General features: G+C 45.8%; 1 protein-coding gene across 1 annotated transcript in view; it reads left to right on the top strand.

Annotated features, from left to right (window-relative positions):
• The first annotated feature begins 1,400 nt into the window (after positions 1–1,400).
• The window catches only part of PIK3AP1 (phosphoinositide-3-kinase adaptor protein 1), an 82,852-nt gene continuing 67,718 nt past the window's right edge, over positions 1,401–16,534 (top strand). Inside the window, exons 1-2 of the mRNA XM_016219834.2 lie at positions 1,401–1,434; positions 7,394–7,810. Coding sequence (XP_016075320.2) covers positions 1,401–1,434; positions 7,394–7,810 — 451 coding nt within the window. The remainder of the gene's footprint in view (positions 1,435–7,393; positions 7,811–16,534) is intronic.

Raw genomic sequence — 16,534 nt, 5'->3', positions numbered from 1 at the left:
TGTAATCGCTAGAATCCTTAAAAGTGGAAGAGGGAGGCAGAGGAGAGAGTCAAAGAGACATCTGATGTCCCAGAAGCAGGGGCAGAGAGATGTTACGTTGCTGGCTCTGAAGCTGGAGGAGGCCATGAGCCAATGCTTGTAGCCTCTAGAAGCTGAAAAAGACAAGGAAGTGGATTCTCTTTGGAGCCTCCAGTAAGGGTCTCCAACCCTGCAGACCCTTGATTTTAGCGCAGTGCCATTCATGTTGGGCTTCTGAAACAGAACAGTAAGATAATAAATTTGTGTTCTTTTAGGCCACTACGTTTGCGGTAATGTGTTATGGCAGCAACAGAAAACAAATTCCTGGCCTCAACCTTGGCATTCCCATTCCTAAATCCATTTCATTTTTCCCCCACTTGGCCTAACCCTATCTTTTCCTCATCGCTGCTCTCTGGATCCATCCTCTGGACCCTGCATTGTTGAGGATCCAAGGGGACAGACCAGTTCCAGGAGCGGGCAAAGGGGCGAGGACAGGAAGCTGGCAGGTGAGGGCAGGAGGTAAGGGGCAGCTCTAGCTCTGGACTCAGGCCCCGAAGGAACCTCGGGAGCGTTTCCTCTCCGCGGGAGTCTGAGCAAGATACAGTATTTGGCCAGTTTCTTCCGCTCTAACATGAAGACAGTGACGGGTGCAACCTCAAGCTAAGTGTTTCATGCATTCATCATATGAGATGATCACTAATGTTCACGTGCCGTCAGGAGGCCAGGTCCAAGGAGTTACTGACAGGTCACTGGCGGGCAGTCAAGGGCAACGCCACGCACCCAGGGCCAGGTGCCTCTTCCCCTCCCTGCCCCCTCCTCTTTCCCGCAGGGGCGGCGGCTCAGGAAGAAAGCCCCGGGGCACGGGGAGCCGGCCGGGCCAGCTGCGCTCCCAACCCTCCCCGCCCCCTCCCGCCCCCGCCCGGGGCCACGGGGTCGCGCAGGCAGGCCCACCTTCTTCCTCCCGCCCCCTCTCCAGCCCAGGCTGGCTTCTGGCGGAGCTGCGACCGGGATGGTTTCACGCGCCGCGGGCGCACGTGGCGCGAAGCCCCCAGCCTCTCCGCTGCCCTAGCGACGGGGGCAGCCGAGGCCGCGCGGCGACCCCGCTGGAGGCCGGACAGGGGCTCTCACTTCCCCTCCGCAACCGCCCGGGCGCAGGTGCGGCGGGCCGAGCCCCGCAGGCGCGGGCGGGGCGAGCCTGTGGACACGCCCCCGCGGGGAGTCCAGGCCGCCCCGAGGGAGGAAGCGGCAGAGCCGCGGCTGGTGCGAGCCGAGCCGAGCCGAGCCGGCGCCCCCTCCGGCCCCGCGCCCAGGGACGCCGCCGGCCCAGGCTTGGGCGCCAGCCCCGGGCACCAGCGCGGGCCCACGCACGCAGCAGGCCGGGCATGCGAGCTGCGCCCCGCGGCATGGCAGCCTCAGGTGCGTAGGCAGGCGCCCGGCCACTCTGGGAGCCCCCGCCGGCGCGCCCCTTCCTCTCTCCCGCGCTCGCCGGCGCCCCGCACTTCTCGGAGCGCCGTCCCGCTCCCACTCTGTCCGGCCTCTTCGGTGCGGGAATCTGTGTTCTTTCTGTTCTTTTCCCCAGTTCTCTGTCGCATACTTCGCACCCCGACTTTCCCACTTTCCCCTTCCCAGCCAGCTGCGCGATTTCCCGCAGCCCCTGCCTGACCCTCTTCTGTCCCCGTCTTCTGAGTCCTTAAACCCTCCGTCACTAGCCCTCGGAGCTTCGGACTGTGGTTCCCCCTGTTCTTCCAACTCCGCGAACCTGGAGTCCCCAGTTGAACGCAGGCAGAAAGGCAACTTGTCTGCGCCGGCGAAACGCTCCTAGCACCGATAGGGGGCGCTCAGACAGTCCTAAGCTGGCACGGCGAGATTTGACGTGGCCCTTGGGCCACCTTCCTGAGCTGATTTCCTCTACTCATCCTCGGCTTTGTGCTTCCTCTGGAATTTCGATAGGAATCTAGGAATACCATTCCTTTAGCTTTAACTTTTCCTATGCCCTTTGCAGAACTTTGGAGCTTGGGGGAGAGGTGGAGGCCATTGGGTATCTATCCATCCATTCATCGGGAGGCTGATTAATCTTTGGGTTTCCTTTTTGGTTCATGGGGTGTGTACTTTGGCAAGTCACTCACTGACTGAGATTTAGGATGAACCATATAATAATGACGATAGTAGAGACAGCTAATGAGCACTTACTACGCACGTTGAGGGGGAACGTGCACCTAAATATGTTCTCAGTGTTGCCCAGGACAGCCTGGTCTCTGCTCTTGAGGAGTTTATCTTCTTGGGAAGAAAAGTGTCAGTAAAGAAAGAATTACTAGATGAGAATATTACAGTTGCCATGTTTGCAAATGTGTTTACTTGTGTTTTCCCTGCCCATCTTATGATGTTTTAGTAGCGATAACATGTGAAAACAGGATGTAAAAGCCCCTTGAAAAATAAAATCTAGTTGGCCAGGAGAAAGTACTGTTCTTGGAGGATGTGGACAGATGCTAGACCCCCTGAGGTCCAGCATTCTAATGGCATTTTGGAAGCAGGGGTAGAAAAGGCCAATGGTGACAGTTCTTTTAGATTTGTTGATATGGGCTTCCTATTTAAGGGGAGTGGAAAGGTAGCTAGCCTTAGCCTTCTGGCTCCACAGCAGGGCTCTGAAGGTTAGAGGGAGCTGTATTGTGAAAAGAAACTCCTGGTAATAGTAGGTTCATAGTCCACACATTCCATTTGAAACCTGAAGCAGAGTTATCCAGAGGGAATTCATTCATACAACAAATACTTTTTGCATGCCCGCTGTTTGTAGACACTGTTCTAGGTGTCAGGTATATATTCAGTAAAGGAAACTGACATAAGCGATGTCCCCATGCAGTTTATGGAGTAGTGGGGGAAAGCAAGTGATGTATTTAATAAGGAAAATACTTGATATGAGAAGTGCATGGAAAAACAATAGAGAGGGGAAAGGGGGGTTAGAGTTATAATTTTAAATGAACAGCCAAATTAGGCCTCATGGAGAAAGGGACATTTGAGCAAAGACCTGAAGTGTGTGTGTCTGGGGACATTTGGGGGAAGAGTGCTCCAGGTAGAAAACAGTAAATGGGTGTATGTGGTACATTTAAGGAGCAGGTGGTCAGAGTAGATGGGTGATTGGGGAGAAGTAGGAGATGGGGTGAGTGAAGTTCCCATCCCCTTCTGTGGCTGGCAGCAGGCCCTGGGCTGCTAGGCCTGGGGAACAGAAATGGGGTGGGGTGGGGCAGGGCGGGGGTTGGGCAAAAGAGGCCCAGGAAGCTTTCCTCTGGTGTCCTGTGTGCACCATTCAGGTGAGTGTGGCTGAGGGGCTAGCGAGTGTGCTCCCATTCAGACGGGAGCCCAAACCCAGTGGCCAGACTGGGGGCTGATGGCCCCTGCAGTGGCTTCCCAAGGCGTCTGTAATGGTTAGAAGTGTCAGCATCCTCTGCGGTGAGACACCACTCCAGGTGCTGCAAATAGAAGTTGGGTCTCTAGGCCCCTGGGGCTGCCTGAGGTCTGGAGATACGGTGACCCATGGTGGCAGGTCCCAGTGGTGAGAGTATCTCTTGCCAAGATGCTGTAGACTCTGGAGTCATCCAGGCCACCTCCATGTGGTCTTCTTCCTCTCCCCTCCTTCCTCTCCCCTCCTTCTTCTCCTTCCTCTCCCTTTTTTCCTCTCCTTCTCCTTCCTCTCCCCTCCTTCCTCTCCCCCTCCTTCTTTTATAGCTTTATTGAGATATAATTCACATATAATACAATCACCATTTGAAGTGTACAGTTCAGTGGTTTTTAGTATCTTCACACATATGTACAACCATCACCACAGTCAATTTCATCACCTCAAAAAGAAACTTCCTCTGTTTCAGCTCTCACCCCCTTATTCCCTCCTCTCCACCCCTAAGTTCTACTTTCTGTCTCCGCAGATTTCCCTACTCTGGACATATAAATGGGCTCATGTAGTATGTAGTCTTTTGTGGCTGGCTTCTTTCATGTAGCAGAGCAATTCAAGGTTCACCCAGTACCAGGCATCATCAGTACCTCGTTTCTTTATGGCTGAACTATGTAGTCTCCTTAAATTCCCTTCTACTGAAGGGTAATCATTAGTCTTTTGTTTTTGAAAGGCATATTTTTTTTGTTGAAATCAAGAAAAATCATGGCTCCCAGTCCTTGAAAGAACTTGAGAAGCAAAATAAAATGGAGTGGAATCCTCCTATCCTGGAATATTCTCTAGGCCTTTGATAGCATCTCTTGTATTTGCACATGAGACAGAGGAGAGGGAGGCCATAAGTAGCTTTGTCAAGTGGCCAAGTATGGTTGGTAAAGATGGTTGATGAAGACTTAGAATTGTTTTCTCTATGTGTCAGCCTCACACCTTTGAAGAAAGCTCCCATACCTCTTCCTGCCCCCGCTCTCCAAGGCTTCTCTCATCTCCAGATCCTTCTACCATCCTTGTACTTACAGGAAAATAAGGCTTGAAGGGACCTTTAATTTTTCATGATTTTAACTTCCATCTGATCCTTGAGGTCCTCGGTACTCCTAACAAGTCTCTAAACTTGAAATCTTCAGAGTCTGGAAACTCCTCACATGAACTGTTTCCAGATCTCTCCCCATCCTGATCACCTTCCCTGTCACAGCCCTTTTCAGTATGGTGCAGATTCAGACATGGGGCTCGAGGACAGCTGAGTCGTACAGATTAAAGAAATGGTCTGGGCTGGGTAGTTTGAGAAGCACTTCCTCTTTGTTTCTTCTCAGGTGAATTCTGAATCTTTCAAAGGAACCTCTCTTTCAGTCACCATGTTTCTTACCATCACTGTCACTCCCTGCTTTACTGTTACCCCTTCCTTTTTCCTTCTATAGCCAACCCGTTCTTTCAGCTCTAGAGAGACCCTTCCTCTTTTCGGTCTAGCATTTATGAACTCCATGTTGGTTCATACATTTCATTTCTTTTAATAGAAACCAACCAAAAATGAAAGAATTGATTGGGCACATGACTTACGGTTCAAGAAAGGGAATTATTCTTGAAGAAAGAGGTGCTCCCTATAGGAGAGAGTTGCTAACGAAGCATTTGTCCTTTGTCATTGCTTAGCATGTTATGGAGGGACTTAAACTTTCACTTTGGACTTCTTTTTTTTCACAACTTCCCCAGCTTTCAGTTTCAGCAGCAGAGCAAAATCCAGAAGGATGATAGATTTCGTTGTCCTCATTTACACTGAGACAAAATTTGCTTAGATTTAGTATATTGGTCTGAAGTCACACTACAAGGTGGTGACCAAGGAGGTTGTGATATTAACTGGTCTGAGGCAGTAACCACTTCCTTCTCAAGTACTTTTGCTCAAAAGGGGGGGTCAAATTTAACACTAGCACCCCTGGAATGAGATGTTTTAAATATTTTTTCCATATAGAAGCAGCTAATCCCATAAGTGCTTTTTATTTCAATTGTATATTTAAACTTTTATTTTAGACATTTTAGATTTATAGAAAAACAGTGAAGACAGAGAGTTGCCAGGTACTCCACACTCAGTTCCCACTGTTGTTAACGTTGAAACTTTCCTTGATGACTAGAGGTCCTTAATGATCAACAGGTTCTGTGATGTCTGTTAACAGGGAAGCAGGGAGTGGTGAGGCAGGACCCAGGGGGAACTAAGTCCTTATTCCCTCAGTGGCCTAGAACTGGTCAATCTTAAAAATGCTGTTTTGCTTTTGGGTCAGTGTCTCCTCATAAAAGTGGCATAAATGGCTCATCGCCACATAGGGCAGTGTATTCACTGCTTTCCTGCTAAGTCAATCAGTGCTCCAAGAGCTACACTGCCTTTTTTTGAAAAAATTGATTTGAGAGAGAGAGAAACATCGATTTGTTGTTCTACTTATTTATGCATTCATTGGTTGTTTCTTGTATGTGCTCTGACTGGGGATCGAACTCGCAACCTTGGCGTATCCGGATGATGCTTTAGGCCCACACTGTCTTCTAAAGGGTACTTCTTACACTCTAGGAAATCTCTTTGTCCCTCTTCTTCACTTCCTTGCTATCACTTGTCAACCCATCGAGGACATTGCCAGTGGCTTCTTCATCCGTCCTTAACCTCTTTAGTCCTGGCTCTGTGACTAATTACTGAATGTGAATTTAAGCAATTCCCTTCATCTTCACAACTGAAGTTTATTATTTTTTTAATCCATAAATGAGACGTTTTGGGCAAGTGATCCCTCTAAGCCCCCCCCCCCTTTTATCCTCACCTGAGGAAATGCGGGTTTTTTTTAGGGAGAGAGACAGAGATAGACAGAGACAGAGACAGAGACACAGATCGGTTACCTCTCTTGTATGCGTCCCAACTGGGGACTGAACCTGAAACCTTTTGGTGCATGGTACGATGCTCCAACCAGCTGAGTCACACCGGCCAGGGCCCTCAAAGCCCTTTTAAACTCAATATTTCTCTGAGGTTTTTTTATTCTGTTTCTGGCATTTATGCTTTATTAGAGAAAGAAGAAAGCCTGTGTCACAGACCAGGTGTGGTGAGGGACACCTTACGCAATAGGGGTATTGTGTAGGTCAAAGCATTAATTCAGCCATGGTTACTGTTCACATTAAGGCACTGCTTATAATAATGTGAGGGTAATGACACCAGGTACCAATTATTGAGGGTTTATTACATGCCAAACACTATGTGTATCACTTTACATGAACTACTAAATTAATTCTCACTGATAAATATTGTCGTTATATTTCCATTTGCAGACAAGTAAATGGAGGTTTAGAATATTGAAGTAACTTGCCCAAGGTTGCACAGTTAATACTTTGCAGAGCCAAGACACTAACTCTGGCCGCCTGATTTCAGACCTGTGCTTGTCACCGCTGTATTTGGGCAATAGCCAGGTGGGCCAAACTGTCTGAACTCAAATTCTAACTCTGCTACTGGGGATCTTGGGTAAGTTACCTAACCTGCCATCCCTGTTTTATCATCTTTAAAATGGGGCTAATTGTGGCACCTACCTTAGAAGGTCGCTATGGTGATTAAATGACTTTACTAGGCGGTGTGCTTGGAAGAGCATCTGGAGGTAGTGAACTCTATATAAATGTTTGCTGTTATCATCATCATCATCTTCATCTATATTGTACCAGCCATGGGGGGCAAGGCTGTGCCAGCAGAAGCAACAATAGCTAGTGCAAACATCTGAAGTGGCACTGTATGTTTGGGCAAAGACAGAGAGTCTGGTATATTTGTACCACCAACTGTAAGTGGGGAAAGAGGCCCGGCAGGTATGCTGGAGGCAGGCCGTGAAGGACTGTGGGTGCCCGGCTCCTGCCCGGATGGTGCATCTGGCAGGCCATGGGAGCCTTCAAAGGAGTAGGCGTGTTAACATACTTCTGTGCTTCGTTCTTGCTCAGGGGTGTTCCGAGGGTGTGACATTCTCCTCATCTACAGCCCGGACGCTGAGGAATGGTGCCAGTACCTCCAGGACCTCTTCCTGTCCAGTCGGCAGGTCCGCAGCCAGAAGACGCTGACTTACCGGCTGGGCCCCCAGGCCTCGTTCTCGGCCGAGGACCTGACCTTCTTCCTGAGCACGCGCTGCATCGTGGTGCTGCTGTCCGCAGAGCTGGTGCAGCACCTCAGCCGGCCGGCGCAGCGGCCCCTGCTGCAGAGGGCCTTCCACCCCCCGCACCGCATGGTCCGGCTGCTCTGCGGGGTGCAGGACAGCAAGGACTTCCTGGACTTCTTCCCAGACTGGGCGCACTGGCAGGAGCTCACCTGTGACGACGAGCCCGAGACGTACGTGGCGGCTGTGAGGAAGGCCATTTCCGAAGGTAAGGGGCTCTTCTGAAGTAAAGGTGAGCAGGCCCTAGAAAAGTGACCAACTCTGCCCCGGCCGGGTGGCTCGGTCGGTTGGAGCATTGTCCTGTACACTGAAAACGTCGCGGTTTGATTCCTGGTAGGGTATGTACAGGAGGCAGCAGATCAGTGTTTCTCTCTCTCTCCCTCTCCCTCTCTTTCTCTTTCTCTCAAACCAATAAAACATATCCTCAGGTGAGGATTTAAAAAAAAAGACTAACCCAGGCCCTAGGCATTCCGGGTGAGACATTGTCACATCGACACTAGTCATTTATATTACAAAATGAACCTGGACCTCGCTATATTAAAAGCCCCAGTTATATTTATTGGTGTAAAGCAGCCTATTCCTGGGATGGTACAGGATAGGTCTTGTGAACTGCAGGAGAGGAAAACACCACTTTCCTTGCAGGGTTTTGTGTTAGGACGAAAGGCTTTCTAGAATTTTCTACACCTTGAAAGGTGCAGGACATAGGTTTCAGCGTCGTAGAGGGCAGTGGGGGTGTGAGGAACAAGACTGCCAACTGTCCTGCTTGCAAGCCATTTCCATTTTACCATCACATGACTGTAAGCTTTTTGGTGAAAAGGTGTCACTTTTGGATCACATATTTATAGAGAAACACCCCTCTGTTTCCCGCCAGCCTAGCTTCTGATTTTTGCCATTTCTCCTTTTAAAGAGGAAAAATTCCGATCCTCTCTGCCAGGGCTAATGCCTTTAGTGGCCCCAGGAAGTATGACATACACGCTGATGAACAGTAACGGAAGATGTGCTCTTGGATGCGTACATGTCACAGCTTTTCTTCCTCTTTCTGTTTTCTGTTTTTGCTTCACTGTGGGCCATGAGTAGGCAGGCTATGTGTTTTCTTCTGTTCTCTTGCCATTTAAGATCTTATATACCTGGTGCCAGCAAAGAAGCCTGGAAAATTACGGAGTGATGTAACTATGTTCAATTATCCCTGGTGGCACTTGGGCATTAATCTGGTTCATTCACCCCTGTCTCATGTAATGAACAGAGTCAAGAATTCACAAATGTTTAGTCACCTTAAAAAGCTACTATAGCTTCCTAGATGCCTTTATATAAGAAATAGGCTGCTTTAAACCAATGAATACGAGCAGGTCATGGAATACAGTGGGATCCCAGCTCCTTTTGTAATATAAATGACTAGTGTTAGTCTAAAGATCTCACCTGCCATGCTTGGGACCCAGATTAGTAATTTTTCCCGGGTTTGCTTCTTTTTCCTTCAGAAGGACACGATGATAGAAAAAGTGCACAATTTATACTTGCTTGGCCGCACTTCATTACATTGAGGGAGTTGTGATCTGCCTGAATTTACAAAGAACTGAGACACAACTGGTTGTTTCTGTGGATTAGTTTATGTCACTGCAACGGTTCATTATGATCTTGTGGGCTGGCCACTGGGACCCACCCACCAGTCATTCAGAGCTCCATGGATGAATTGTCACTGTACTGGCACCTCGTGCTGTGTGCTCTAACAGATTTTTCTTTAAAACATTACAGTGGTATTATTTTAAAAAAGAGATGGCAAAAGGGATTTTTAAAATATTGTTTGGAGTGTTCACTTTGGCAGCACATATACTAAAATATTGTTTGGATGTATCCCATGTTTAGATGCCTGGATAAATGGATCGCCTAAGATACCTTTTTACTAACAAGTCTGGCTTGAGCCTTTAGGTCTGCTATGAGCCTTTAGTTTCAAGTGCTTCAGAAAGAATGAAGTGTTTCAGAGTGGTGTTTCTGTTCTGAGAGTGAATAGCCTTTCATCAGAAAGATTATTTTAATGGGAGATTAAAATAAGCTGCTTAGTGGAAAATCGCTGCAGGTCAGAATCAGTGGATACGTAGGAACGAATGGAATCCTAGGAAAGAGAGGAGGAGGGAGGATGGCTCATGGCTTCAGTACAGCTTTCTTGTCTGGTATTAGATCTGTGAATTTGGGGGCTTGAGCTCTCTGTGTGTAACAGGATGGCTTGGATTTGCTTTTGGGATATCCATAGCCATTGCCCTCGGTCGGCCCAGTTATGTGTTATAGCTCTGATTTTTATGCTAGACAAGCTTTCTTAACAAGCTTAAAACTCAGAGTCTGGCAGTGTAGCAAAAAGACCTTTGAACTGCAGTAGGGACACTCCATTGCCTGGCTCTGCTGCTAACTAGGTGCCCAGTATTGGGCAAGCCACTTAGCTTCTTTGGGTTTCACTTTCCTTCTCTGTAAGAGGCGGAATTAGACTTGAGCTAAGACACTTTCCAGGGCTAGTAGTCTACAACTCTCCTGGGCCAGCCAGAGATTCTCAAATATTTTCTAAGCACCACCTTCTTGCCCTATTTCATACCTGCTTTGACTCCCAGGAAGCTTCAGGCTAAAAGAATATTTAAGGACAGTACTATCCTGACACTGGGTGTCTGGTATAATTGTGTCCTTGGTTACATTCTCTATAACTTGTGATAGTTTATTTCAGTGCTCCTCTTGTACCCATGAGGTTTTCCTAAGTTAATTAAAAAAAAAGGAAAAAATAAAAATTTTATACACCCCATTATTATAAGCTGCCCCAGGCCTATGAGAAAGAAATACATGAAACTAGTTTCTTTGACTTTGCACATTTTTAAAAAAAAACTCCCAGTGGGAAATATCATGAAAACTTGATAATGGGAATAAACTAATGGTGGGGACAATAATCATGGGGTTACTGATTGTAGGGCTTTTGAAAGCTATGGGGAGAAAAATTTCAGGAAAACTTAGAATCAGTTAGAGCATGCAAAGATGGAATGGGTGGGCTTTGGAGGTGGTGAAGCTCCCAGAATATTTATATATTTTTTCTTAACTTTGAGATACTTTGTGAAAAAACATGACTATTTAATAAGATACTCACTGGGACCATTTAAAATTTAAAATAAGGCTTCAAGATCAAAAACTTTAGAGAGTAGAGCTGGTAATGGAGGTAATTATTCCAGAAACAGGTTAAATATAGTTATAGGTCATCGATTATACTTTCTCTTGCTGCTGTGTTATCTAAATAAGTGTTTCTCAAACTCGACTGTGTTCAGGAGGCCCTGAGGATCTTGAACTATGTATATTCTGACTCTGTAGGTCTGGGTGGGGCCCAAGATTCTGCATTTCTAACGAACAACCAGGTGATGCTGCTGCTGCTGGGCAGGGGTCCACAATGAACAAGCGTCTAAGCCACCCTTCCTTTGTGAGGTCAGTGGTCACGTACTTGTGTTGTGCATGGACCTTTTTCTCACTTTTTTGAAAATGGAGGTACCATCCCATCAGGGTGACTCTTGGACACCCATCAGTTTTGGTATAAAATTAGGCCAGTGTTGGTGCTTAGGCCCACAGATTTCAGTGTAGAGCTCCTGGGTTCTCTTCCTGTGCCCCTACTCGCAGATTCCATGAGTTGGCTCTGGCAACTTTTAATCTCTTAGTTTTCCAGATGTAAGTAAGTGGTCCTGATATTGGAGTGGGGGTATACATTCATCATGATCCTTACAGCCTCTTCATTTAATAGGCCTGTAGGTCATAACTACTATTTCACTAACAAATGTTTTAGAGGTTTTTTTTCCACCGCCCCCCTCCAAATTTATCAGCTACCTTAAAATCGAGCAGATGTTTTAATTAGAGACTTCTGTGTGTTGGAGCAGACAGTTTATTTCTCGAGATCTTCATCTGTGAAACGGTGGGTTGGACCAGATGATTTGGAAGGTTGCTTCCAGCCCCCAGTGCTATAATATATCATTATAACTTTCTTAAGCAATACCCAGAAGCTTTCATTGATCTGTAGGGATATATATCCAGTGCGTAGAAGACTGTGCTATTGTTCTGAAATTTTTTGACTTGTTGGGTGATTGTTTTAAAAGAAGGAAGTGAGAAAAACCCAGTTACAGCACAGAAATTATTTCCTCTTTACTGGAACTCTATTCTTTGCTGCAAATTACACTGGAATACAAAAATAGATTCTGTTAGCCTTTGTGGGAAAGGACTTGGTGGGTGATATTGAGTTTTATTTCAAAAGTTCTCATTGTGTGTGCGCGCGCGCACATCTGTGCCTATGTTTATGTTTGTGTATGTTGAGGGGAAGGGAAGCACTAAACTTAATTCTTTTAATATTATTCAGTATTACACTAAAGACCTTGTCTGCTTCTTTATATGAATTATTTTCTCTTTGCCTCCCCCATCCTTCCTCATACCCTTTGTGCTTCAGAAATTCTGATGCTACCCCAAATCATAATGCATTTTGCCTTATGTTTCTATGGGGAAAATTTAGAGGAATATGCCCATATCTGGCCTTCCTCTATTAATATTAATGTTCTAATCTGAATGTTAAACTGGAGTTTAAAAGAAAAACAATTGAGATATTTAAAAATGCTTTTAGGTAATCCATGGATTCCAAAATCTTTCCCTAAATTTAAAAAGGAACATTTTTTTTTCTGAAATAAAGTCATATATGTTCATCATAATGTTTTAAAAAAGAAAAAGATACCTTTAGGTTATTTCCGTTTTTTTCTTTTATAAATAATGTTGCAGTAAATCCTCATGCAGCTTTGTGCCTAAATCTTTGTGAATCTGTGTTGATTTCCTTCCAACCATATTTCTGTAGCCTCCCAGACACAGGATTGCCCACCTGCTCTGTGCATCTCCCCACCCTCCCCATATGACCTGAATCCATGGCCCCCCTTCCTACAGTTTTTTGTTGTTGCAGTTTACTTCATTTTTCCTTTCCCTTTATGCCTAAGTCAATTATGCGCATTTACTGTATTTCTTGCATAGATTCTCATATGGAGAACAGCCCTGCACCCATCTTTCCCTTCACAGAGATAGCTACTAATGAGTTAAATGCTCTTATGATAGTTACTATGAGTAATACATTGAGCACTGCATGTGCATTTATTCCCCCCACAACCCCGGATGGGCAGATGGTTTTACCACCATTCCACAGAAGAGGAAACTGAGGTTCAGAGAGGTTAAATGACTCGTGTAAGGGCTGGGAGCAGTTCACTTTGGAACCTAGCACTCAGACTCTAGAATGCTCTCCGCTTGGCCTTGCTTTCCTCTAAGTCTCCTCTCCCCATTCTCCTCTGCCTCATGGAGACAAGAAGAATGAAGAAACCTCATGGAAGAGGAAGGATTAGGGACAATAAAGCTTCTCTAGACCACAGGTTCCCAAGTCAGGCTGGGCATTGGCATTGCTCTGCGCTTTGTTTAAACTGTAGGTGCCTGGGCCCTACCCCAGACCTACTGAACCAGAATCTCAGGGGGTTGGCCCCGGGAATATGAATTTCAGAAAGCCTCCACAGTTGGTTCTGCTGCAAAGCCATGTCCTAGACTCTGCTCTGTGCCAGCTGTCCCGCCCTTGGAGCTCTGGCTGGACGAGGCAGCAGCAGCTCAGGCCCTGTGGACTGTTAGGATGCAGGTCACGGGGCGCTGGTCCCAAGGCCTCAGAGCCTGGCCATGCCGCAACTCTCTTCCACGTCACAGGCAGCAGCCCTTAAAGAGGGGAAGAGTCAGACCCTCACAGCAAAGGGGAAGTCACTTCACCTCCCTGCTCTCCTTGGTGCGGTGGCCTCGCTGATGGTAAGTCATTGACTTCTGAGGCTTCTGTGGTGCCCTGCAGAGACCAAGGCAAGAGCTTGACTCTGGGCCTCTTGAAATGGATCATTTTTGTTCTGCTGTTCTCCAGCCTCAGGGCTGTGCGTTGTTGGGTCTGCTTTTTCTCGGCTATGGGTTACTCTGCAGTTGGCTCCTCAAGGCTCCCTGCTGCTGAAGGATGCTTGCTTCATACAGTCTTCCCTTTTGAAATGATCTTTGATTTGGGGAAGAAGATGCTCAATGAGATGGTGAAATCAGTTCCTGTGTCACTAAAAAACTACAGTCTGTCCAAGTGTCCTTTGAGTTTCCCTTGCCAGGTACCCTGATCGCCTTGTAAAATAAGATACCTCCACTCTCCTAGCTGTGCCTGAAACAGTTAACAAGGATGAATGCCCATGACAGACTTTTGTGCCCATGGAACTTTGCCGCTGAGGCCCGAGAGTCCCCCCGAATTATCAATTTCTCACAAGGCTGTGAGCCCCAGGAGGTGTAGTGAAATTGGCCACCCAGAGACAACCTTCTCCTCCCAGTTTGTTAATCTTTCTGTGGTCCTTCAAAGAAAGTATCTTCAAGTCCCTTTGTCGACTGTGGTTGGTGAGATGCAGTGAAAAGGGGTGACGAATGCTGAAGTTTCCATTAGTGTAAGAGTCTCAAGTTTGCACCTGTCCTGATCTAAATTTTCTTGCAGGTGCCGGAATGGAAATATCAGCTATAGGAATTTAATTGGTTAGTTTCTTACCCTGTTGTTTCAGTATTTTCCGCATTTGGGTTCTCCTGGGACTGTTGCTAGACGAGAATACTGGAACTTCGGAGGGACCCGACTGACATCTGTTTTCCCATTTCAAAGCCCTTTTATAGACATTATTTCATTTGGTCTACGCAATTTTCCTAAAAGGCAGATATTATCTCCAATTTAAAGATGAGGAAAATAAGGCCCAGCCAGGTTCAATGACTTGTCCAAGGTCACATAGCTGCTTTTACATAGAATCAGGGCCAGGGCCATGTCCCCCTGCCTTGCAGTTCGAGGCCTAGTTATTGCCTCATCTAGACACCACAGCCTTTCATCTGGTACATATTTATTGGGCATTCACTGTTCTTAAGGCCCTGTGCTAGGTGCTGGGGTAGATAGGAGAAAGACAGATATAGTCATTGCTGTAATAGTATCTATAGTCCAGACCAGTGCTTTCTAAAAAATGTATAATGTGAGCCACAGATGAACTTGAAAGTTTTCTAGTAGCCACAGTAAAAAAGAGAAAGATAAAAAGAAGCAGGTGTATTAATTTTAAAATTATGGTTTACCTAACCCAATATATCTAAAATATTCTCATTTCAACATATAATCAATATAAAAATTATTAATGAAATATTTTACATCCTTTAAAAATATTAAGTCTTTGAAATCTGGTATATATTTTACATTTAGAGAACACATTCAAATGTTCAATAGTCACGCGTGGCCAGGGGCTACCAGACTAGACAGTGTGGATCAAGAAGGATGCTTACTTTTCAGAGAATTGGGACCATATCAGTTGATATATTAAATGGCATGTGTAAAAATATGCCTATCCTGGTTTCTTCATTCATTCGTTTATTTGGCAGTCAGTCATTCAGAAAGTACCGAATGGGCACCTGCCAGGTGCTGGCCTGTATACAATACCTCTCTATCTTCTTCTTGCCTTTTCTCACTAATCTCTTCTTTTCTTGCTTTTCAGCCCTGTTCTTCCCCTTTCTTTGTCCCTTTCTATATTTTGTCAGCTATTTAGCTATGTTCCCAAGGTCCAGAAATACAGTATCAGTTAAGACAAATTAGCTTTGATTAACAGCAGGGTTTCTGTCCTTGAAGTACCAGTTTATCATTTGAACTAGTGGGACTGAGCTCCTGGCAACCTATACGAAGACAGTCAACCCAGGGTGCACATAACACACACACACACACACACACACATACACACAACTTTTTAAAATTGTGTGTGTGTGTGTGACTTTTTTCCTGAAAGGGTACACAAGAAATTGTTGATATTGGTCGCTTTCGTGTGAATGAAGGACATTTTGAACTTTTTGGTTTAGACATTTCTCCACTGTTTTAATTTTTCTGCTGTGTTCATGTGTTACTTTTGGTTAGGAGTTTTAAGAGAAAAATGAAAGCATCATGGGGATTTTATGGATTTAGAGGAAGGAGTTGGGCTTGCACCCAGCTAATCCAAACAGGACAAGCTTCAGGCTGAGTTCGTTGGGTAAGCTCCTCGGCCTTTGTCTCAGCATAATCAGGCTCTCTTCTGGGTAAGGGGAAGCGACGTGGTGTTGGTGTGTGTTACTGCTGTAATGTCCACACCCTGGCTGGGTGTGCACTAATGACTGCAAAGAGGGGACACCTATGTATCTTTGAGACATTTTTACTCTTGTCAAGTCAGACTTGATTCTTCTTAGGTTAGTACAATCTTTACGACAAAAAGTAAGAGAACATGGGTGTATATTTCACGGACTCCGACACTAACTGATTTTGTCACCTTGGGCAAGTCACTTTGCTGCCCTGGATCTGTTTTTATTCTTTATAAAATGCTGGGGAACCAAAGAATTTATATGCATATATGCACAACCCAAGGACATGGACAATGGTGGGGAGAGGGACTGGGGAGGGGGGAGAGACGGGGTGGAACTGGTCATTGGGAAGAAAAAGGGACATCTGTAATATTTTAAACAAAAATAAAATTAAAAAAATAAATAAATAAAATAAAATGCTGGGGAGAGCGCAAGTTAACATCTCAAACCTTTACGGCCATGAAGTTCCTAACATAGCTTACCTTGTGTTGCTGGGTCTCAGTCTGATAGTTTTCAAAATCCCATCAAGATATAGTGTATTATTTCAGCTAATAAGTTTATGTTTCACAACAGAATTTTAAACAAGACCTTACATGACATAATAATAGCTTTCTGTTTATGGACATTAGCTCAAGTTCAGTCTTAGGAGAATATAACATGGTGCCATCATCTGTGATAGAATGAAAGAGTGCATGTATTTAACTTTTTACATATACTGTTTGTATGGTCTACGTGTAGATTTATGAATGTGGGTTCATAGGACGGTAACGGGGATGGGGAA

Source organism: Miniopterus natalensis, chromosome 14, assembly GCF_054644295.1.
Source record: "Miniopterus natalensis isolate mMinNat1 chromosome 14, mMinNat1.hap1, whole genome shotgun sequence".
NCBI lineage: Eukaryota > Metazoa > Chordata > Mammalia > Chiroptera > Miniopteridae > Miniopterus > Miniopterus natalensis.
Note: the sequence above shows the minus strand (reverse complement) of the source record. Positions and strands in the feature narration are given on the sequence as shown.